The 25641-nt window shown below is 31.8% G+C and overlaps 1 protein-coding gene across 2 annotated transcripts in view; it reads right to left on the bottom strand.

The window, feature by feature from the left end:
* Positions 1-25641, bottom strand: part of LOC138133145 (cholecystokinin receptor type A-like) — an 85277-nt gene that overhangs the window by 10979 nt on the left and 48657 nt on the right. For both annotated transcript variants that reach the window (XM_069050947.1, XM_069050948.1), the window contains exon 2: positions 2271-2567. In XM_069050947.1, coding sequence (XP_068907048.1) covers positions 2271-2558 — 288 coding nt within the window. In that variant the 5' untranslated portion in view covers positions 2559-2567. The remainder of the gene's footprint in view (positions 1-2270; positions 2568-25641) is intronic.

Genomic DNA, 25641 nt, shown 5'->3' with positions numbered 1-25641 from the left:
CAGTTTCAAAGATCAGTTTAATAATGAAACTTATTTCTCTTCATACTCGTAGAAAAAGTATAGTATTCAACTCGCGGGTAATGGTTATTACTCAGTCGGATGATGAACATTAATGGTGCAAATCGCACACATTTGGCATTAACTTTCATATGAGTTGCCATAGTAACAGGTCAGTCATTTGCACCACAGCTGTTCTTCCCAACGTGAGCAGGTACCCTGCGATCGAATAAAAAAAAAATTAGAGTAGGCGAAAATGGTGATTTGAACCAATCAAAGCATCAGAATAGCACAATTTAGATAACTCGATTTTTTTTTATTCGATCGCACGTTATTGCTATTTATTAATTCATTATTTTTCATTTATCGGTAGAAATAAATCCACGTTTTAATGCCAACAAAATTCTCTGAATGACAATCATCACCTTATTTGTATATTTAATCAAATTATTGTTTATATTTATTTTATAATTCATTTGTTTTAAGTGGAGAACATTTACCTGCTTATTTTTTAATTTTTCATTTAGAATAAAAAAATGTAAACCGCAATATCTTAAAGGTGAAATTTAATTAGCGCTGAAAGCATCTCTTTGTGAGTCGATAAATACGACCAAGAGACACTTTAACGCAAAAGAAAATTGATTGATCTTTAATTTCCAGTGAATTGGCAGTTGGATAGATTGACAACGCCATCAAAATTTAGATAACGTTAAAAAATGACTTCGCAATCGATTTGCTCGAACCTTTGTTTGCATTTACATTTCAACGTATTTTTAAATATCCTACTTATTTCTGTACACTAGAAATTAAATTATTTACTACCATCTAATTAAAAATATATTTGAATTTAAAATTATCGTGACATCCATCAATACAGAAATAAAAAATAAAATTATGATCAGTTGAAATAATAATTAAATAACTTTTTTAAGTGAAAAATACGGGTTTTTTTGTTGTTAAAAAAGTACCTAAAATTTCACTAATGGGATAAACTTTCCAGAGACCTGAGATTGGCGAAAGACTTTACGTGTAAATGTCAAAACTTTTAATAAATTGTATTTCGGCAAAATCAATAACGAATTTATCGGCAATTACACCGCAATTGTTAGGAAATGATAAATTCTTCTAACTGTCGAGTTTTGAGTTAACTCTTTAGATTAACTTCGGTTGAAAAGCTTTACAAGACAGTTTGATAAATTCTATCACATCATCAGATGGTTTTGACATTTCAGTAAAGTAGCTTCAAATTAACAAATATTTATTTTACCTCATAAATATTACATAGAAACTGCTTGCGCTTCTACAAACAGAAATATGTTTTAATGCATTATTTACTAAATTCTATTGTATCTTGTGAATTTTATAATATTTTAACATTTAGAAAAATACATTTCAGGTGTTTTTTCAGTTTTTTTATAAAAACTAATTTATTTAAATAAAATTGCTCACTGTTGCTATTTTTTAAAACACTGAACGACAATCAAAAATTTGTTCGATAAATCCGAAATCAGTTAGTATTTATTTTTACTAAATTATTTTAACACTTTAATTTAAAGCGATGTATTTGTCTTTATTGGCTGCGGTTAAACATTTTTATTGTAGCATATTATTTACATACAGAGCAGAGGCCCTTTTTAATAAAAAAATCAACTAAGAGCGTGGGAGAAGGGTATACAGTGGTTTTTTAATTAACTCGTTCATCATTAACTTGTTCTTTTTTTGTACCACTTTCGGTTTTGGTTGTTCACCAAGTCTACCTTTATAAAGTTTTTAAGTGCACAACTACCTTAAATATTAAAATCGAAATTATTTCTGTACATAAACTCTTTACAATACTTTGTTGTATAATGTAGACGTATTCCTATCTATACCAAGATATAACATAAAGTGGAAATTAAAGCAGTTGCTTTTGTCAGCATTGCCTCGTAAATTCACAAACTTTCTCTGTAGATTGGCATTTATTTGAAAATTTAATAACACTGGTGAAACAGAAGACAAATTTTCCATTGAAGTGATCCGAGCACAAAATGTGTTTGCTGTAAAGTCACATTTGTTAGGTTATTACTTATTAGAGTAAAATTTGTTCACTTATAATTTAAAACTAACTTGTTTAGTTTAATTAAAATTTAATAAAGCTCATTGTTTTAATTGCTTGTACTTGTGTAGACGTCGCGTCGTGTTGGTAGCATAAAGAGCTTTACCAGGATTAATCAGCAGCACTATGTTATTTTTTAAACAAAAGTATTTTTATTTTTTTAAATGGTACTACTTACCAGATTCAAAAGATAGACATTCGTCACGGTCCTCATCCTCTTGTTCCTCACCAGAGTTACCAGCACCAGAGAATTTCCAACAATCGACAACACGAATATAATAACATAGAGCGGTATAATAAGTTGGCTTTCAAACACGCCTCCAGAAGAAGTAGTTCCGCTTCCTCCTGTGCGACTGAAATTTCCTGTGAAATTGAACAGATCGGTCGATGATGTTTGAACACTGGGTCTTATGGTAAATCCGGCGTCGTGTGCATTATTTGTTAAGTTCGTTTCCATCGCTGACATTTTCTCCACCTGGAACGGAAAAAATGTGCCATATAAAAAACGTCAGTGGGCTGGCGTTGAATGGAAATAATTTATTTGCGACGCCAGGAACGCTTGACAAATGTCTGGGGGTTGACACATATTCTGGCATAAGCAATACAGTCCTTTAAGCAAGCCCGGTGACAGTGATGAATATCAAAACAAGACGGGATAAATGCGATGCTGTGTAAATTTTGCGCTTGTTCGCAGAAAATCAAAAAGGCTTAGAGGTTTTAACACAGATAAATCGGATTCTTGAATTCAACAACTACAAAACAACAAATAAATTAACAAAATTTCAGGGAGGAGTAATGAATGCTTTATTTTATAGAATGATTGATTTCTGTGGTTTTTTATGGGGGCAGACCATATTTAATAATTATTATGGTCAGGTTTTTGTACCTAAATCAAAATGTGTTTGCACTAATGAATAATGGTCATTTACGAGAATAGTTGATTAATTATTGTCTTTAACATAGAAACATACAACTGAGAAATTTGAAATTATTTTATTTTTCAACATAGTTCGCTGAAAGGTTTATATCGATGCTCAAGAGCTTTAGTGCTTTTGGAAAAAAAACTTTGTCTTGTTCCGCAAGCCAATCATTCACCGAAGTCATCACCTTCGTCAGAAAAATGGGTTCCTCCGTTCCTCGAAGACGTTCTTTCGGAATAAGGAATAAGGAATAGGAAGCAGTCACTAGGGGCTAGATCAGGAGAATAGGGGGGCTGTTTCAAATCCTGCGTTGTAAATAACAGCCATCGAAACACAGCTTTTGTGTGAGGGAGCTTGATGGAAAAGGACGCCGGGTTCTCGTCTTTTTTCTTTTATTGCCTAGCGAACCTTTGGTACTAATGTTGCATCCTATTTATCCACGATGATGTGCCCACATGGTAAATAATTAACAAAAATCCTTCAAAATTACAAAAAACTGTTGATATGATCTTGCTACGATCTCTTAAATTGGATTTAATGCTTTAATTAAATTTGCACTTTTAATGGAAAAAAAAAAGTTTTTTTTTTGTTTTATGTATTAATTTTTGCAAATTTTCATGGTTCCCGAAACATTTGTAATTTAACTATGTAGAACTTATATTGAATCGTTACGGTAAAACTTTCTAGTTACATTAATTAATTTAGAAACTTTGTTTGCCGAGCAAATTACAATTTAACTCGATTTATTAGTTTATTGAAAAGTAGTAAAGAGGAACTTTATACATGAAATAGTGGTTTTAGCAACTAATATTAAATATTAATTCATAAATTGGTTCCATTTCAAGTGAGTATTGAGAAATAAGAATTGTTGATAAACAGTAAGATCCTGCAGTTTTTTTTTTGTCAAAAAGATGCAGCCTCGACGTACGATATGCAGCCGGTAAAGTGCAGTAGCAATTCTAATAATGTTTGGAATCAAGAAGAATACACTTTATCTCCAGGTCTTGCAAATATCAGACAACTTTATATAAAGTTTTAAGGATAAAAATAGACTCTTCGTGGTTTACAGCTATCGATCTTTATCAAATAATGTCCGCTAAAAATCTGTGGCACATTCTCCGTTCTAAGATATAAAAATATAAAATTTTCATTATTTTACCTCCTCGAAAAAAACCCAATTTTAAATGATTTTATTGGATATCAATACGTGTAATATTTTCGCCGTCACTGACATCACCCACTCTTGTCAATTTACTTTTCTTTTGCATTAATCCGGAAAGAAATGATGTTGATTCTTCCTGACTTTTCCAGCACTTTCTGAATAACATCAAAGATACTGCACCCACGTGCTTCCACTTTTCATCTATTTGCATTCGTAATTAAATCGCTTTTCAGCCACAAAGCCTTGGCCTTTTGTCGGGTGATGCTTTGCTGCGTTGATGATGCAAGTCGTACAATTCCCAGACTGGTTTGAAAGAAACAAAACCATTGTTGGGAATCAAAGCACGGTGTTCCGGTTAATCTTGTTTGGGCCTTTGCAGGAAATTAACAAATCTTTTGGTTTCCTACTCCTGTGTTTTTCGAGAAATAGAACACTGGATTCTTATGCAAATATAAAATTAATTTAATTATCTAATTGCTTTAAATTCTTATTTAACTTTGTTCTACAAAGGAGTGCGTTTACGGAAAACTCAATTTCACAAACTGGGAAACGAGTGTAAATTATTTCTTAGGGACAAGTTATTAACAACAGACAACAAAATTTGTATTCAAAGAGAATGGTGGTAATTAGGAAAAACAACTCGCAGGTGAAGCAACCAATCCGCCATATCCTTGCTTCAATTTACTTGTCTTTTGAAAATATTGCATTCAAGATGTCTTCTGACTGCGCCATAAATTTCACATTTTCAAAAAATGTGTGCTTACCGAGACTTCGACCGAATATTGACCACTTTACTCCAAGCATGTCTCGCAATATAAATGAATTTATAGAGCTTATGGAAAGAGCTTCAGTACCCAACGCTTGTATGGGCAAGATGACGCCTTCGACAAACAATTTCTGTAATGGAGAAAAGCCACAACCAAATTTAAATAGACAAAATTGATAATAAAGAAAAACTGATGATGAAAACAACATCATTTCTATTTTTTCTCCAGTTTCAAATTTATTGCTAGAGGGAAGCTTGAAAGCTCCCAAATTATCCCCAATTTGAAACTATTACACAAAGCTGTGTCCCAAACAGTTGTCTAAAAGTAATCTGTCATTTCGTTCATGAAATTAAATTGCTTCTTGTGTTTTCGCCCTAATGATTGCACCCTTTCGGCTGTCGATTCTTGTCGCTCTCGAGTAATTTTTCCGGTTATCTCCTTTTACTGCATCCCCCGACACGGGTTGATAACGACGCAACTCAAATCGATCATCCATTCTGAATAATTTACAAGCACTCGAGCGCATAATATGCCAATTAGTTTTATTAGCAGGATCCTGATTTTAGAGTTTCCTTATCGACTCTGGACCCTAGACCTCCGATAACATTAGGTCAGGAAACTTTGCTTGGGAAATCGGTCGAATTAATTCAACAAACTCTGGACTAAGTTGGATTTGCAAGTATTTTCAATTTTGATTGTTATCCACTATCCAGTGGTTAGTTCCTCGTTTTCTGATTTCACCGTAAACGTTTTGTGGGCTTCGCTATCTAATTCAGAATGTTTTAAACCGCAACAGGGCGCATTCCACCTTCAAATCAGTGCAAGAATTCTCACTGGTTCACTCTTTTATTATCTATTTATATTCTACAATCATCTTGTCGCAGCTAGAATGTCGTAGATTCTCTAGCGATGCCGTAAGACTTGCCTGAGTAAATCCCACAAGTATTCAAGCGAATTTCAATCTTGAAAACATGTTTGAAACGTTTCATGTTTAATATGTTTTGTTGTCTACAAGAAGACTGACGTTTTGCTTGGCAGTGATTTTAAAAGTAGATTAAGTATCTTTCATCAAGTCTATAAGCTTAGTCCTTCGACAGAAAATAAAATACGACTCATACAGCAAAATAATCTTTGGGACAAAGATTCTCATTCTCATATAAATAAAAATTTATCTGTGTGGGGTGCATAATAGCGTTGTTAACAATGTATACCCCTCTGGCTCATGAGTGTGTCTTTTCTTTTGTTGTGGAAAATTTATCTCTTGTGTCGATTTCGAAGTCTTGTACACTTTGATTTACTACAAAAGTTTTAAGCAATATCAACCGTCTACCAAAGCACACAGCGGACAAACGGCTTTGCAGATCTCTTTGTCCTCACAACTGTCTTTTGCTTTAAGTTTAAAAAATACTGTTTACTTCAGCTAACTAAAACCATTGTTGATATTTGCTAAAGTAAGCGAAAATGTTGCTTCAAATTTGACGTGAACTAAAGTGTTCACGTTGTTTTGGCATAATGGAGGCCATGAGCTATTTTTTTTAACGTTGGACACACTCTTTGATTTCCGTCACTAAAGTGTTCTTGCTGACAACAATGCACTAGACATTGACGCTATTTATAACCTCAAACTTAGAAAAACATAACCTAATTCAACAGATAGCTTTACTACCAAATTAAATGCGAAATTTCCATGGCCTCCCATAATGCCAAAACAACGTGAATGCATTTTAAAGTTACAACTTTCTAAACTTAGCTTCTTCTGCTTTTTTTTTTATTTTGACTAAATATTGTAAAAAATGTAGAATCATTTGACTTACGTCTAAAGGTAGACACGACCTGCAAAATTCAATTAAATTTAATCTCTATGAATGTTTTATTAATTACATTTTGGATTGTATCTCATCTCCACTTCATATCATTCCTGTTCTGCAAACAGTTTAAACAGCAAACATGCACCGGACAAGTTTTAATTGAAATTTTTATTGAGAGATTAATTATTTCTGAATATTTTACTCGTGGCAAGTTTCGCTGTGTGAAGTACAGAGTTATTTAAAATAATTCTCTATTTTCCTACTGGTTATACATATTTGTATTTGTTAAGTGGTAGCGATTGGCATGAAACATTCGTACGTGGAATTTATGTAGAACAAACTCAGCTTTGGTCCTTGTAAATGTGGTAATTTATAGGATTAAGCTAATTTATTACACGCACAATGATTTGAATTTATTTTAGGATTTCGCAGCTCGTACAATTTAGTAACGGTTTAGAATGTTGAAACATGTTATATACATATTCAGTTTATTCCTTTCTAAATAAATATCGGGTGTTCATTTAAATTTCTCCTCAAAGAGTTGATTGTGAACGCACCAGTCGTCAGTCTACAGATTAAAAAAACACACGACGCAAAAAGTGAGATTAGGTTCTAACAGCTGATCCGTGATGCGTTGACAATCGACTTTTGAACAGAAATTTAAATGAACACCGATATATACAGGGTGTTTTTGAAAGTTGTGCAGAAATTTTAACCATGAGCTACTGGCTTCATGTAGAACTCGGAAAAAATATTTAAAAAATTCTATGTCAAAAAATAAAATGACATTTATTTTTTGACCTACAATTTTTTTTAATTGCTTTTAGTCTTTTACGTTGGTTCCACAACCTCGTAGGTAAAATTTCGGCACATTTTTAAAATACACCCTTGTATATCATGTTTTATAAAATGTACACCAATGCGGTTTCCTTATTTTAAAGCATATTTCCTATGGGTTACTTCACATTGGCGTACGTTTTATAAAACATGATATACAAGGGTGTAAAAGCAATTAAAAAAAATGTAGCTCAAGAAATAAATGATATTTTATTTTTTGACATAGAATTTTTTAAATATTGTTTCCGAGTTCTACATTAAAAGAGTAGCTCGTGGTTAAAATTTTTGCACAACTTTTAAAAACACCCTGTATATATTTTCTATTACATAATAATAAAACAATGTACTTATTTATAAAGAATGTGAATATTTAGGAAACCGGGGCATAATTATAGTAAAAGCGGCCACTCATATACTCGTAATAAATGTTTGAAAAGTGAATCGATTAATGTTCTTATCAAAGAAAGTCGAATAAACCAAACACCTCGTCGGATAGAAATTGTATAAATCACATCTCCAAGGTCTGCTTTTGCCGTAAATTACGAACGTTTTTTATGTTGGAAATTTAAATACAAAATTACATTTCGAAGACGAAGTAGTTCCTTTCTCGGCCTACGCCTCTAAATAAATTCACTAGATATCAGTCGAAACAAGCTAAGTGAATTACATCCGGCCTTCTAGCAAGTTGTAAACTCATTATCGAACATTCAAACATCTAACAAATAATAACGTTAATTCCAAGGACTAGTAAAATGGCACACTAATATTATTTTCCATGTCACGAAAAGACAGACTGTCTCGTTTTCGAACCTCTCTTTATTCAATTTGTTTAATGGACAGTAACATTTTTTCGTGATAATTATTTTAATACTCTTAATTTAGAGAAACGTTTCGACGCCACTTTGATATTCACAGAAAGGACGATGATAAAACGAGGTGCCTAATTATTTGACGCAAATAACCCTCGTAAACACCCTTATTACGTAAAATGTTTTTAGAGAGGTCGCAAGGGATGCCAAGACATAACAATTTCAAGTACAAAGACTCCGACACTGACGACCGAGCATAAATTTAACACACCAACATTTTTTAATAAATAAATTGGGAATTAAATAAACACTTTTGTATGATAAAAATGCTTGTAACGAGAAATTTTAGCTCTCTTACAGCGAAACAATGCATCGAAAAGCTTTTCTAAATTGGTCCAAAGACCCATACTGAAGAAAACATAATCGCTGAAGAAGTCAGCAGCATAGCTGACGAAACGTTGGCAGAATTATTATCATTCTTACACGACATCCAGGTCGGAGCTCATTAAAAGTTGTTCTTCGGCGGCCACCCATCGAAATATTGACCGCATCCAGTGTTGCTTAACCTCTTTGATCAAATAATAATTATTTAGTGCCTTAACTATTGCTTGTGGAGTTGTTTATAGAGGGTATTTTACGAGTGATAACGAGCCCGACGAAATTGAAAATGCAACCCACAATACATTTGCAAAAAAACTGGATACATATTGAAATTAAAATGTCAAGCTTTTCTCTGGAAATGTATTATGGGTTGCATTTTCAATTCCGTCGGGCTCATTATCACTCGTCAAATACCCTGCATAAATTATAATTAACGTAATTATTGTTATAGAGCATTTTAATTTTTATTATTGTGGTGCAACGTGAGGAGAAAATAATGTAGTTTCAATTCATGAATCATAATAAAAAGTTGTTTGGTGTGTTTGTTGCTGCTCTAACTATTTTATTTGTTAACCCTTTTGTAGTGGCACATACATTCAAAATCGACAGGTGTTTTCATATTTATCGGAGAGATATAAAAATGAAAAATTGTCTCACGTTAACAATAAATCACATTCATACCATCATAAATGTCTGAAACCTTAATACGGTTGTTAAATACGCCGTGCTTTGCCCGTACACATTAATCCGCTCTTTTCAAACTGCAGGTCGGACAATTTATCAAATCCCATTTTCCTTTGGAAGTCGACTAGAATTCTCATATAATGGAGACGCACAATTGTTATCTTAAGACCCTTTTGCAAGACTTATCTAAGTTTTAACTGGGTACGCCTCCATATCGGGCAACGAATGGGGTGCAATTAAACATAAAACACGCAGATTTGCATGAGGAAATTCGCCACATCAATATTGTGATTTCGTACATGTCAACGCATTCGAACACGACGGAAGTGAAGGGATTATGAAGGGTCGAAGCTATGCGATGACACAAAGACAAACAAAAATTAATAAAGGTAAGTACGCAGCAATAAAATTACACCTTTTACGGTCCTGTTTCGCAATCATTTCCATGAGAAGCGCGAAATTAATAGGTGAGCGAAAGTGAAACTGGAGAAGAAAATAAGCACCGGAAAAAGTTTACCGCGGTTCTTTACGAGCCCCAATAAACATCGGGAACTCGTGAAATTTCAAAATTCTTGACAAAATATTTTCACGCCGACAACGAGTAAGTTTTTTATCGTAAACTTGGAAGTTTGATCCTGCGGAATGTCGTTTATCGCCATCGTGAAATGTCCCCACAATGTTCGTAAAATCTGCCGTAATAATAAACTCGCTCTACGAAAACGCTCCCATTGAAACGCCGGAGTTGCTTTTGGCTGATTATAGACTATGTAAGTTTGGTTAGGTTCGGTTGATTATTGAAAACAGAATGGAAATGGCAATTGTGAAACATTTGCAGCGAAACCGAGTACATTTCGTAACAATTATGGCAACTGTGACTGTATTAAATCAAACGGTTTTGTGCTGAGCACGGAAAATGTCAGACAAATGGAAGACTTTTGACACTGTGCAGGAGGAAGTAATTTAAATGGGGGTTTCAATTAAAAGCAGATATCACGTAGGTGGTATTGGTTGTTTCGTTTTGTCTTCATTGGTGAATACCTGCTTGGCTTCCTTACAAATTGGAAATTTAATTTGCCAGGTGCGTTTTGGTAATTGTAAAGTTAGGCAAATGCGTCACTTAATTTTTTTTAAACTATGTTTGTTTAGAATATCTTCTAATGGATTTGAAACTTTAGTAAGTTTAGAACAATAACTTTAGACTCAGGATGTTACGTTTGGCCAAAATAACACAAAATTAAACGATGCAAGGAATACACCTTAAAGTTTAGCCACTTGTTGTTTATTTAGAAACGGCTCCGCATTAAAAAAATTTTTGCTTTAAGAGAATTTACATGTAACAAACGTTCAAAAAATTTGTGGTCAAGCATGATGTGATTTTTTCCCTCTTTTACAATGGCATTTCGTTCAAATCCATTATCTCACATTGCAAATTAATTCATTAATGCAAAGTAAAAACCATCATTTAGCGCTAAGAAAATCAGGAAAATTTTCTAATCATTTTTTAAACTATATTTTGCGAAATAATCTACACCACTGCTTGTTACTGAATAAATGACGTGTGACGTCTATGATTTGACAGCAGATAAAGCTACACCAGGCGTCAACGGAAACAAAAGCAAACACCAATCAACTTGCCCTCTAAATTTTTTGAACGCTCTATACATGTGTTTTGTTTCAACAGAATTAAAAATTCTTCGTAAAAGAATGAATGAGCATGCAATTACTTTCAACTGTTTCGTGTAGTCTGTCAAGATTTATTATTTACGTATAAGAGTGTTGGATAAACTTTTACAAAAAGTAAAATATGGTAATAGAGAAAATATTGCTTAGCAAGAATTGAGTTTCGTTTTATTATTGTGATTTATGGAGTAAATCCGGTGATAAATTCGTTAAAAAAGCGTCTAAAAGTGACATATAGGTAGTGGTTTAATAAATAAAAAGCTTTTCCTGATATGAGTTTGAAGTAATTCTTCATCGTAGTGCAGGATCGTAGATACATCTCCATATATTTTCATTATTCTCCGACGAACAATTGCACACGGAAATCAGATAACTTCGTCGTTCTAACAAATAAAAAATTGAAAACATGTCAACAATAAATTTGTTACACTTTTCGTGTTTTTCTGCAACGAACAGATCCAAAAAATGTATCCGACACTAATTTAATTTGATAAAATATATGACTCGCTTAAAATTAAAACGTACAACGCGAAAATGTTGAATACATCTGTCGATAGCGATTTGTCATCAGGCTGCATTTGTTTCGACTATTTGTGAAAAATTCGTCGCCAACGTCCTGAATAATAAATTTCGGAGCCAGTTCGTGAAACACATATTCTCTGACTTACTTCCGTCTTTCATTGTCATAAATTGAGTTGTCAAATGGCACTATCCTCCATAACCACCACTTTCCGCATACATAAGCCGCAAAAATCCGTGTCTTTTCTTTCCGATGGGGGTTGAAAGGTCGAGCGCCACATTTAGCCTTTCGAGATTTTCCTAATAAATTAATCTCGAAGATCGTGACTCGCCGATAAACTATTACGATTTAACCGCGATTGGTAAAATTCGTAAATAATTTTCCGCTTTTTGACTGGCAATCTACCGATAATTTTTTATCCAATTTCTCGCCCGTCCCGGAACATAAATCATGTTTGATTATTGGCTGGCTTATTCGACCCATTTTTCCGGTGGCTGTATGGAACGAGGCATAAAACAAAACCCCCAGATTCGTGCATTATGAGACAGCAGATTTGCTGGAAATCAAGGTTTTCACGAATACATAAGGAAAAAATCGACGAAAAATTCAAACTTAATTATATTTGCTGCCATCAGTTTTTCCATTTTCTTACGTAGGCACGCTTGTATTCAATTTATTTATCGGCATGCAGGGAAATTTCCACAAAGCACCAATGCCAAATATGTTACAATACGTTTGAAATTGTGTTTAGGGATCCTCTTGTACGGAAAATTTCATCGTTGTTTTACGCAGAAATTGTCAGTTGCAGAAACTTGTCGCTTGAATAAGTTATTACATTTTTTGAACGTGTAAAACAAATTAATTCAACTGTTTTTACAAAAACAATCATTTCCCTTTCATTGTAATTCAAACAAAAAAGCTCACAGCTTTCATGTGATCGCAAATTTAATCAAAAATTATTTGTAACAAATATTCAATCTTGCGGGTTTAAATTGAAATATAATTAAAAAACAAATAACATTTTATACAAGTGTCATCTATTCAAGAAGTTGAGCGTTTGGCACTTTTATTGCGCAATACCTACCTAATGTTATTTGCATTGCACAGTGCTAAAAAATCAGTGGTAACACGAATTAATGGATATTATGGAAACAAAGGGTGCTAAGCAGATTCCGCAAGGATTGAGCATGTTATTTCAGCAAACACCAACACCCTTGAGGACTCATTTGCATAAAAATACGTCGCAGAATGTAATGCAACCCGCAAGCATTCCTAACTTAATTACAAACAAACGTTGTTTAGGCACATTATGATTAAAAAAAAATTCGGTAGAGTTGTTAATTTTTTTGTAAAAAAATTTGTGACAACTTAACTATGTACATAGAAGTAGTCAACAGCTGGCAAATAATTCTCGGGATTTAGTGCGTCAAGTTAAATGAAGTTCTGAAGTTACTGCAAAGCCATGTAAATACTCCACTTTACGTAATTTGCTTAATCGCTCATTGTCAAGGCATGTAGAGGGTTTACTGTAGACGAAATTGCTAAAATATGGTGATCGTTTTGTCTGTACATGTCTGCCAAAAAAATAGTTTTTGGCTAAACGCGTAAAATCTTCATTTGCATTATTGTGTAATTAAAATATCAAAGTTTCAGTAACTTAATGAGTTACCAAGTTTGGTAAAAGAAGGTTTTATCAATCGTAAAGCACGTTCTTTATTATTGATTTTTCAGATTGTTCATAGAGATTATAAAAATAAATTCAATTAATATTTTTACTACTACTAATAATTTTATTTCTTTTCCTTCATTTATAAATCATTTCATTTGCAAATGTAAATTATAAAAAGGAGAAATTATTTGAAGAGAATATAATGACTACTTATGTAACATGTGATCGGTTATGTTTCTTTAACACTAGAGAACTTTCTGTAATGCCAAATAATGACATTACCTACCAAAATTTATTGCTCATCACTGTATTTACATTTTTGAGCTTTTGTCCATTTATCAGTTTACAGTTAGGCGTCAATGTAATCATCTAGGAAAAATTCAAAGCAATTTCCCAACCCTCGGTTGTAAAACTTTTTATATAACACTATTTTGTATCTCCTTCTCTTCTCATCTTATTATGAATTTATTTTAATTAAAACGCGGAACAAAAACTTGATTACTTTTTGCCCTGGGTTGTGGGATTTATGAAGTTTCCGTTTTGTGTAATAGCAAGAACTTACACTTAGCGCATAACTTTTTGCCATAAGTGCAATACTAATTTAGCAACGGTTCACTTGCAATTATCAACAGACACTCTCTTGTGTCCCATTTGCAATGCAATGCAATGTGATTCCTCCCGTTAACTTTGTTGTTGATTTAATTAATTTATTAAAAGGGAGGTTTGATTAATTATAATACAAAATTAATACACACACTGCTGCACACTTTGTTAAATCCAAAAAAATATTAGGTTAGAATAAGGTCCTTTATTTCGTGAGATCTCGTCCATGTATCTTACTAAAAGTAAAAACTTTGTATAAAATATTTTTTTTCTTCAATTTTAGTTTGTTACCCATGGATCGTATTAATTAACAAAATAATTTGAAAACACCAGCTCATTATTTTAAGACTCAGGTTTGATCAATACTTTTGTTCAACCAAGTTGTAAGACATGTTTTTTCTTACTGGGTAATTATCTTTTTATTATGGCAGACATGTGGTACAGTCGCGAGCAACAAATTTTGATCGTCAAGGTCATTCTTTGACGCAATCGAAAATGCTCCATTGTAAAACAGTCGTAAATATCATAACCTATCATCATATTGTATGACATTAATTGTCATTTTTTTCTCAATTTTTTGACACTTTGTTGACGTGGGCATAATCAGGCAGGGAAATTTTTTAAATTTGTGACAATCTAACCAAATTTTAAAATGACATTGACGACCAAAATTTATTGCTCGCGACACAGAATCTTGGCCACAACTGACATTTAACTGACAAATATGTGTGAATTGGTCTTCATTGAATATAACCCAACTTTTGACTCGATAATGCCATTTCCCTGCTTTTTTGATGTCAAAAGAAAAACTTCAAAGTGATTTTTAATAATTGTCATTTATTAATGACACTAATGGTTGGTTTACATAATTTTTTTTAGAAATGTCTAAAAAATGTTGGGCCAAGAGTACATATTAAAATGTACAGAATTCTAAACCTTAATAGTGACACAAAATTATGTAAAGAGTTCCTTACAACTACAGATTGATTCACATAACTTTCCGACCCTAATGAAATTTAAATGCAACCAGTAATACGTTATTCAGTGATAACTTGATCCCTTCATTTACTATGAAATCTGGACGCTCCTGGCATTATTGACAATCACTTGACAGTTCCCTTTTGTATAATTCTGAAATAATTTTTGTTAATTAAAATGTGTTCCAATGGCTAAAGGATCGATATGATATTAATATATGATGAGTCTGTTTATTAAATTAAAGAAATATTGTCGATTAGTGCCATTTTAAAATTTTTATAATTGAGACTTTTGTGAGGGATGTCCAAACCATACAAAACTTTAAATAATTCATTTTTTGGAATCAAGTTATGAATGAAAAACGTATTGCTGGCTGCATTTAAATTTCGTTAGGGTCGGAAAGTTATGTGAATCAGTCTGTATATTTGTACTTAGCAGCACATTATAATCTAATTAATTGCCTCCCTTGCATGAGGCTTCTTCGATTATACGAACAATTCTCCATACAATGATAAGCGGCTTTGATGTTCGTAATTATAGATTCTCCCTTCACAGAAAAGAAAATTAGATAATTTATTAAATGTTCAAAAAATTTCTGTCTAATGCAATTCAAATTTTCATCACCAAACTTTGGATTCAGCGCCAAGTTTGACTTTCACACAATGATTGAAAGGAAATTTTGTGTCTTGTTTACATCGATAAGTGTTCATGCTATTCCAATTTGGTTATTAAATTTCCAGCATATTTTTTTTATCAGATGTTAACTCAAAGGCAATTATGATACTCCCAGTTATGTTTCATAAAATTATTTTGAATGCGGAACACAAACTGAGCAGCATCCACGTGCCTTGATCAATATAGAGAGTATTTCACGAGTGGTAATGAACCCCACGGAATTGAAAATAGAACCCACAATACATTTTCAAGGTAAACCTTGATATTAGCGGCGTCCATATCCAGGTTTGCTTTGCAAATGTATTGTGGGTTGCATTTTCAATTCCGTTGGGCTCATTATCACTCGTGAAATATCCTGTAAACTAAAACTTGTTTGTAAACAAAAATATATTGTGGAAGTATTTACGATGGATGTTGTTTTCGAACGAAAGAAGGTAGTAGGTAGTATCATTAATTTTAACGAGAAAGAAACGTAGGTGTACGAGATCGTCTTAAAATATTACTTAATATAAAACCATCATAAGAATCTATTTGAAATTCATTGTTCATTGTATCCATATTAGAATTTAAACATGTTAAAATGTGGTAAAAGCAAATGATCTACAAATTCAATTGACTAAATAAATAAAATGTGAGAGTGGTTTTTAAGAACGGTCTGATGAACAATATTACACCCTGAAAAATATTTTTTTCAGTGTCATTGCAGCTGAAAAACATTGAGGCAATCGAATTACACCGTTGTAAATTTCCTTTGATGTTGCTGGAAAAACGCATATTTCACATTTATATCCTACCCACGCTTTAATTTGACCGAAAAATTGATAATGAAGAGAAAAAACATAGCAAATACTTTTTTGTGACCACGGTGAGTCCAAACCCCAATAGAAAATTTACCTGTGTCACAGAATTGTTGGAATTCAGAAGAACAGGAAATTGACGAAATTAAATAAGACCCTTTTTCACAACCTCATTTCGAACTTTTTCACTCGTTCACTCTGATTGCTGAAATTAATTTATTCTTTATTCCCTCGGGACGACGGGAATGATGTAAACATGCAATTTTTAATTTGTGATTAATTTATTGTCGCTCTTCTTGACGTCGCTTAAAAGAAGCATTCAGGACGGATTTTTAGTAATATTTATGCTTAATTCAAAAGAACATTCGGTCTGTTCAACAACAATTCTTTAGGAAAATTACAACCAAACAGACGAATCAATTCAGGTTTCAAATGCAACTACAATTTTGGCATTAATATTAAAAGAAACAATTATAAAATAATTAATAAATAAGATGTTACTGTAAAATTATTAAAAATGTAATCGTAGTAGTATATTATGAAACAAGTGTTATAAGATATGTTATATGTATTGTAAAAAGTTACTTGTTGCACAAAGGAACGAGTATAACATACTATTTTTTCTCTTTTGCATTTTTATTTACTTACTTTATTTATAAAAATAAATATAGAGTATTTGGAGGAGTTAATACTAGTAAAATAATATTAATGGAAAATTGAACTGAAATAGCAAAAATTTTACTAGAACAATTGCACAATTAAAAACAAGAAAATATTTTTTTACTTAGAGGAGCCGTTTATTTTAATTTTAACTAATTTCAATATGTCAATTGTTAGTAAAAGTGGTGGTATTACATTTCAATAGAAGATTTTGAATGTCACAATTTGAGGTTATGTGTACGTAGTATTAAATGAGAGTTCAGTTCAAAGCAATTGAAAGTTACCAATCTGACAATGTAATAAGTTGCGTGGAATAGAAAGTAGCTTTGACATCTGTTTGGGTTTCATAATCGTCCATTGTGAACGCAAAGTAGAAAAAAATATTTGCAAAACAATGGACTTTATTAATTTGTTTGATATGAAACATTAGTAGGTACATATAAATTATAAGAGAAAATATTATGGTAAAATAAGCTGAGAACATTTAAAAAATGTAAATGTGTAATAAGAGAAATAACCCTTATTGATTTCACACTTTTTCGGCGAAAGCATTGAGCTTTCCGCAAATGATGCACAAATTATATTTGATACAAAGGCGAAACCCACGCGGTATTAAATTCATGAGAAAGAAATAATTCATCCAACTTTGACATTTAACATATTTTCATCAAAAATTTAAGTAAGAAATAATTTGGGAAATACTCGTAAATTAGGTGAAAATTAATTGCCTTCTTTTATTTCTTGAATTTCTACGTAATTAATTTTTTATAGGGCATATTAAAAAACTTAAATACAACAAATTGGGTACATTTTAGTAAGTAAGTATTATTATTTTGTCAACTAAGTAATGTTTTTAATTTATTTTTTAATCAATTGTTACTCATTGTATTGTGGGGATGATTCTGAGATGAAGGAATGGACAGATATTTGAACAAGTTTTTGGATATTGCTGTAGGGTGATTTCTTTCAAAAAATATTGCAAATATTTGTAGGATTAAATCATCGAAATGTGAGTGTAAATTAAATACATATACTGATATACGAGTACCTACATTACTTTACTTTGGATTATTTTAGCATTTTGAAAAAGTATAGTGAGAATTTAGCCTCAAAAGATATTTGACAACAGCAGCATTCATAACTTAGGAAGTAGTTCATACATAAACATGTACAACCGACAGTTTCAAGTAGCTTTACCCCACACCAACTTCCTACTTCTCACCTTTCAGGCTTGATAATCAGACCCTCATGAACTACGAGTCTGAAAGCGACAGCCGTGTCATAAGTTGACGACGACACATTCACTCAAATGATAAAGTTGTTAATAACATTTTCGCAAATATTTGCAACATTTGGAATATCTACATAAGTGCAACCCAATAACAGCTGGGTTGAAATGTACAATATTTACAAAGTCCTTTCACAATAAAAGAGCAACCTTCCGAAATGTATTTCTCTTTTACTGAAGAAAGGGTTTATGTTACAAAAAGGGACTGAAGCTTGAACATTTTCAGTGTACAAATAAAAAGCAGTTCTTTTTATAAAAAATTGAACATCATGTGAAAAAAATGATGAGTCGTAAATAGAAAATGGGAGTTTTTAATATTGTTTTGTAAAATTGTTAAAATTCTTCCTTTATCGTGGAATTGTGTTAGATATAATAACATATGGTGTTCTGAACAAAACTGCCTTTAATATGTCATCAGTTTAAACCAACTGTCAAATAAACGAGGTTTTACTTTAAAACTTTAGTAGTTTGCAAAGTGTCGCACAAGTTTCAAACTCCCATTTCAAGGTCGACATTATTGGATTAATAATGGAGACACACTTCTAGTTCAGATTGATGTATTCTGTCTACGTATTTAAATGTTGAAAAGTCTCTCGCCTCCGAATTAATCATTTCCAATACAAAATTTTCAGGTATTATCATAATTTGAAGTGAAGTCGCGTGTTTAACTCGAATTGGTCTAATTTAAACTTAACGTTCAGCAGTTTATAAGTTATTTATTAAAATGTGGAATCACAGAAGTGCATGAATTTAGGTTCGAATTAAAAATTGTTTTTGAACGCGTAGATACAACTTTCTTGAAAAATTCTTCAACCGCATTGATGCTCATGTCAATGAAGTTTCAAAGCAGTGGTTTTTTTTAAATAATCCCTAACAGTAAATAATAGTATACATACAGGTTACAAGGTATTTCACGAGTGATAATTCTAGGGTGATAATGAACCCGGTGGAATTGAAAATGCAACCAACAATACACTTACAATGTTAACGTGAATATTTGCTCGTATTATCATCATCATTTTTATTATTAAAATTTTTAATAAAAAAGATTGTGATAGAAACATTAACATAGGACAATTATATTCATACTGTCATTAATTACTTCTGTTATTATTTTAATGGTGTTCAGAAACTACTCGAACGAATTACTTTCTGAACGCAGGTTAGTTGTTATCACTACTATTATTTCCATTAGTATTCAACAGTGTAACTGGCAATTTTATTTTGTTATTGTTGAATGAATATTAAAATATTCCACAATTAAGTATGAAGTCTCTACCAGTTTTTACATTTTAAAAAAATCATAAATTATAATTTAAACCTTTAGGGATATAAAAGAAAATGTTCTTTTAGAGCAACCTTTTACACAAAGGGGTACTTAATTCTAAATACCGAATTCACTCTGGTAAGACTGTTCTTGAGGGAATTTCTTATCGTAAATATTTTTCCGCCAAATAAAAAAAACGTACATTTAGCTTTGTCCGATTCTTCACCTTAAATTATTGATGTCGATTTTTATTGTTCAACTTGATAACAAAGTTACCAAAAAAGCTTTAGTCCTAAGGCGTACAGGAATTGAATCTCTTTTCCACTGTTATTATTATCTTAACTCTCATCAGATAAACAGCAATATACAAAATGTTATTATTCCGATTTAATTAATGCAAAATTACAGTTTCTGCCGGATTCCAACTCTTTTGTGAATTCTTTACGATGTTCGGGTTTCTGCGGCAGAATTGTGTTCCTCTTCCTTTTATTTTTAATGGATTCCATCTGGCCACACATTTGGGTAAACAGGTCGAGAACTGTTTTATTTTCGACAGATTCAATTTTTATCCCAAAATCGGACGTCGTCCACATACTGGAAACCTGATTCAAACAAATTTGATTTCTAGTTGATTGCGAATCGTGACCTTCAACATTTTGACTAAAGATTGAGTAAATTGAACGGAAAACTGCCAACAAGATGTGTTGTTTTGTGTGAAAAATTAACGAGTTCATTTACATTTTAAATGTGAAGGATAGAATTGTTTGCGTTTTCATATATGTTGGTACAGTGAACGGCATTTTGATGTCAAATCCACCCTACTCTACAGGAACAGATATTAACAATTCAAATAACGAAACAACGAGGTGTGGGCGTTGGCATTTGATCACCGAAAACGCATTCAAACTTACAAAATAATCTCGAAAAGTATTCTAGTTCAATAAATTTTCTGTGCGTTCAGGAGCTTAAACAATTTCAGATGATTTATGCTGTCAAAGGTCCTCTGAATTTTTCTTCCTAGTTGGACCACCTACGAACCTCGGCTTCCAAGAGATTGTGAATGGAATTTAATTTTCTCGTCCTAATTGGACCCTACGATTTGTAACATGCCTTAATATCAGGGTTTGCTGGATTATTGAGATAGTTGGAAGGCCTCGACACTCATCGTCAAGGTGTACAAAAGGCATTAAAGAAAAATGAAATTTGCAAGTCTGATAAAATCTGCGAGAAAAGCTTTCTCCACAATGCTTGTTAAAAAAACGTTCAGGAAGCTATTATCCACGAATGAATAATAATTACTCGTTTTTGCGAATACGATCCGTTTCAATATTACCTCATTATTATAATTTTACATATAAAAAGAAAAAACTTTTGTAAGGGAGCGATTCATTTTGTAAACTCAATGCAAAAACTTTCAAAGAAACTCTTACATCTGAGTTCTTTTGCATTACTCATACGGCGTAACAAGACCGATAGAAAATATGAAAGAAATCACGTCTATCTAAATTTCTGTAGTGCGACACACACTTTACGCTACAGCATTCAGGTAGCATTTAATAATTATAACGTATGTTAGGTAATATGTATTGTGATTTTTTTCGTCTTGCTCTTCTGACAAATTCGGAGAGATTTTTATGGTTCATAAATTTGAAAATTTTATTTTCTAATTTTATGAGGGGCGGTCTGTTGCAAAGTGTTTCTCTAATAGCACTTTCCAAACGGAATCATTTAACGGTTTAACAGCTTTTTACATCGTAAGAATTTTCTTACTAAAGCTATAATAGAGGTATTTTATTTGTTTTTTATTAATAATCTAATATAAAGTCAAGGTTTGTCAATATTTTGCCCAACTTTATAAATTAAAAAAATGGTTTAGGTATATTCCAGCGCCCATAATTTCCACAAAATTAAATCAAATAATGTGACCAAATAATAAAAAAGTTGAATATGAGTAGGTAATTTGCTAATAGCCATTTATATACCATTTTATTTATATATACATTTTATACAACATTCACTCAGTTAATAATTAATTACTTCTTTGAGAAATACATAATGGAATATTAAAATAATGATTATTATGTTTATGGCGAAGAACAATAATTTTTCCTTGGCTCTTTGTATAACTTACAGAAAAATTAAGAATAAAAATTTTAATTAAGAAATCCTGTTTTGTTTTTATGTCTTCATAATTAGGAAAGTCATTCCCAAGGAAATCGCAAGAGAATAGAGTCCTTTTAATTGTAATTATAAAATTTATTTTTGTTCTTGAAAACCTACGGTCTTAAAGCAAAGAAAAAGAAATTGTTTGTATTTTACACTTACTCTAAATATCTCTATATAATTCTTAATTTTAAAATAATTATTATCATGTAGAAGAAACATTTTTAAATTTTGCAACACCTGTAAGTTATGCAGGATTAAAAAAAATATAACAACACCTAAAAACAAGAAAATTTAATTTACTGTTGGCAAAAAAAAATGTTTTGTGCTACATTTCTCCCCCAGTATATGTCAATATGATCCTTTTTCAAATTTTCTTCATCAGAGAATGTTTCCTTTTATTTGAAACATCTCGGCAACTCAAGCGCCTCAAGTGGGAGATTAAATCTTGTAACGTTACGACAAAATCAATTCTCATATTAGTTTCTTTCAGTGAGGAAATAAATTCTTCGCCGAAATTCTTGAATAATAGTAATCTTATTTTGTGAAGCGTCTAAATTCAGCATAGACTGCAAAAAATTGTACGTCTCAAACCAAACAAATTTTCCTAAATTCGCCACAAACAAATAATTTATCGAAACACCTTTTACTTTGGGTCAGCCTTGGAAGGACATACGTGAATCCTCGATCGTGACCACTAGTAGATCAGAGGAGCGGCACTAAAGTCCTTATAAATGTTTAATAACAACAAGAATTTGTAGATCATGGCAGTGACTCAGGATCCACCCAAATTATTAAACGAGGAATATTGAAACAGTGAAATCAACGTTGTTGAAATATTTGCCGAAGACGTGAATTCGATAAATAGACCGAGAATGCTGCGAGAAACTTTTTGTTTGATCATAAAAACTGCAAACGCAATGATGCGTGGGTGTACCTAGTCTAGAAATATGTCAAGAAATTTGTATTTCAAAATATTTTATTTTTAGAATTTATATTTCAGCTCGTTTTTAAGCTGACAATAATTGCGCCGAAAGAGATTGTTGTCTCTTGTAGGGGAGTAAATGCGACGAACATCATTTGGAGAGTGCGACGAGGTAATGCAGGAAGTGTCTGAGAGCTGAGTAAATTAAAACTGAAATGTATGATCTAAGAAAATTAGATTTAGAAACGCCTTTATTTAATTACTGGAAATGGTCTGTTTATATCACTCTACAAAATGAATATAAAATTAATTGCTTGCTGGAGAAAGTGAAGTGTCAAGAGTAATTAGCAAGTTACATTGAAGGACTCGAGTCCTTCATAATGTATTTAATGTTACAAAATAAGGATTCAGTAAAAGCTCGTGTTTTGAAGTATTTGTGAATCTAGTCTTTAACAGCAATTAACAGCTCAATTAGCTAATTAAAATAAAAACCAAAAAGACTGTGGCTACTTTGACATTGTATAATTTATTCTGTTCAGTCTCGAATTTAAATTTGTTTTTTTGAAAAATATGAGAATAATAATTAAAATTGTTCATTTGATTTCCAACATGATACAAGACGAAATCTAAATGACTATCAGGAGATTTAGATTATTCTCGGATTCCTTCTCTTATTATTATCCATATTGTTATCCAGACCGGAAATTACTTCAAGGTTGTATTCGACGGAAATAATTGAAACAATTAATTACTACCGAATTAATTCCATTTTTTGTTTTAATATTCATAAATCAGCACAATCGATCCGCAAATGGTTTGATGGAAGAAAATGGCATAGTTTCCACTTAATTAATTATGAAAGAAAATTACCTCAACGTTCATAACATTCTGAAGTTGAAACTGAATTTGATTAGGTACCATAATTTGTGCGACTCTGTCACATAAAGGAAATCCCACACCTCCTCCTTGCTGCGTGTGTTTCATGAAATATTGTCTGAACTTCCTCCGAGTACAATAGCAAAAAAGAAAATCTTCACTGAATAATCGTTTCCTTCGGATCTGAATTAAAAGAGAAAGCGATTGACTAAGCGCTTTTCATTAAGTTATTTTCCGTAAAAATTGTAAAGAATTTTCTCAAAGTTTACTAAAAGTCTTGACGGTTAATTATGCTGAACAATCAGCAACTTTACTTTTTGCTTGTTAGGGCATTTAGTGAAGATGTACGAGCACTAACGGGAAATTTTTAACTGGTAATTCCTTCAAGTTCCCGCTCCTTTTTATTTATTTATGTGGTATGACTGCTTCATTCTACGTAAATTATATTTTTATTTTTATGTTACGGCAGCTTGGATTTAAAACGGTCGTAATTCAAAAAAAGAATATCATGCTATGAACTCTTAAAAAGTTTTGTGGCGACCTCTCATGTTTTAGAGCAGCCCTAGACGACGCACATCTACGTTTTTATGAAGGCGAATTAACATTACATGTATGTGGCATGTATAAGTGAATGTAGAAATTAATATTAAAATAATCTCTTGCAAAACATTGCCTACATATTCATAAAGTGTAGCAAAATTAACCGCTCCAACATGTGAAAAATAAGGTTTTAATTTTTATTTATTTAAATTATTTGTAATAAAGGTCCTAATGCTACATTTTCATTGAAATGGTTTAAATCAATACTATTATAATATGTTAGTAGTATTATTATTGCCAAAAGTAGTATAACGGGCGTTCAGAAACTAATCCGTTTGGAGTAGTCGGTACATTTTCGAGTGTATGTAGCTGACGTTTTGTTCATATTTGTTACATATTTTGTAAAATTTAATAATGGCACAATATAACATTGTATCATGAAAAGGTATATTTAGTATGCATTTTCCATTTTCCTAAAATTTTAATGTCTTACTGTTTTAATTAATAGACCATTTCAATTTTAATTAAAAACTTCGACAACGTTCTCTAAGAAAGCTTACCGAGAAGACGGAGTAATTACAGTTATTGACTAAGGTTTGGCTAATTTAAAATTTTGATTCCACAGGTGTCAATGCAAAGTAGGCCATCTCCATTCAAGAGGTATCTTAAGAGCAGAAAAATAAAAATCTTGGTTGGTGAAATAAATTTTTAGTTGCAGATTGACGCAGAGGTGAACAAAATGAGAAATATTTGTATTAAATAATTGAATTGTTGCTGTTATTAATGTGGTTGTGAATAGTGACAATCCAAATTGAATTGATTGTTAACACTGAGATAAAAAAAGTACTTGAAATGCAACAATTTGATTAAATAATAACATATTTCATTATGTTATATAGTAGATAAATAGTAGACTATTAAACTAGTTCAGTAAGAGAGAGTATTACAGCACGAGTGCTACAATGCTTCTGATTAAACGAGTATAATGTACAATTTTTTCTATTTGCGTCATTTGTTTAAGAAAAATATGGAAATCATTTTAAAAAATAAAGAAAAGAATAAAAATAGAATTATATCTGTTTGGGGAATTTTGATTGCAATGTGTGATAACACAGGCATGTCATTTTCAAATATGTGAAACTTGACAGTTGACTGTGTGATAGTTATTATAAAATTAAACAAACAGTTAAAATTTTCGTTTTATTGTATATTCGCATTTTCTTTTCCCCCCCATTCTACCATTCAGAGACTTCTTATCGATATTTTAATATTTTTTGTCACCATTTCTTTTATCGCAATGCCTCGACAGTCATCTCGAGTTGTAATGAGGCCTAATACAACATGCATGCCTGAAATTTAATATTTATTTGGCGAACAAAAGACACACAAGAAAGTGGAAACATCTAATAATAATTCTGGTTTCCAAGATAAAATATGTATTTTTGTAGTGAAGGAAATAAATCAAAATGAAATCGGTTTCATTTAAAATATGTACTATTGTTTAAGTTTAAAACCATGTTCAGGCAACATTTACTTGAAA

Source organism: Tenebrio molitor, chromosome 6 (genome assembly GCF_963966145.1).
Source record: "Tenebrio molitor chromosome 6, icTenMoli1.1, whole genome shotgun sequence".
In the NCBI taxonomy this organism is placed as follows: Eukaryota; Metazoa; Arthropoda; class Insecta; order Coleoptera; family Tenebrionidae; genus Tenebrio; species Tenebrio molitor.
The sequence above is the reverse complement of the archived record's forward strand: the minus strand, read 5'-3'. Positions and strand labels throughout refer to the sequence as shown.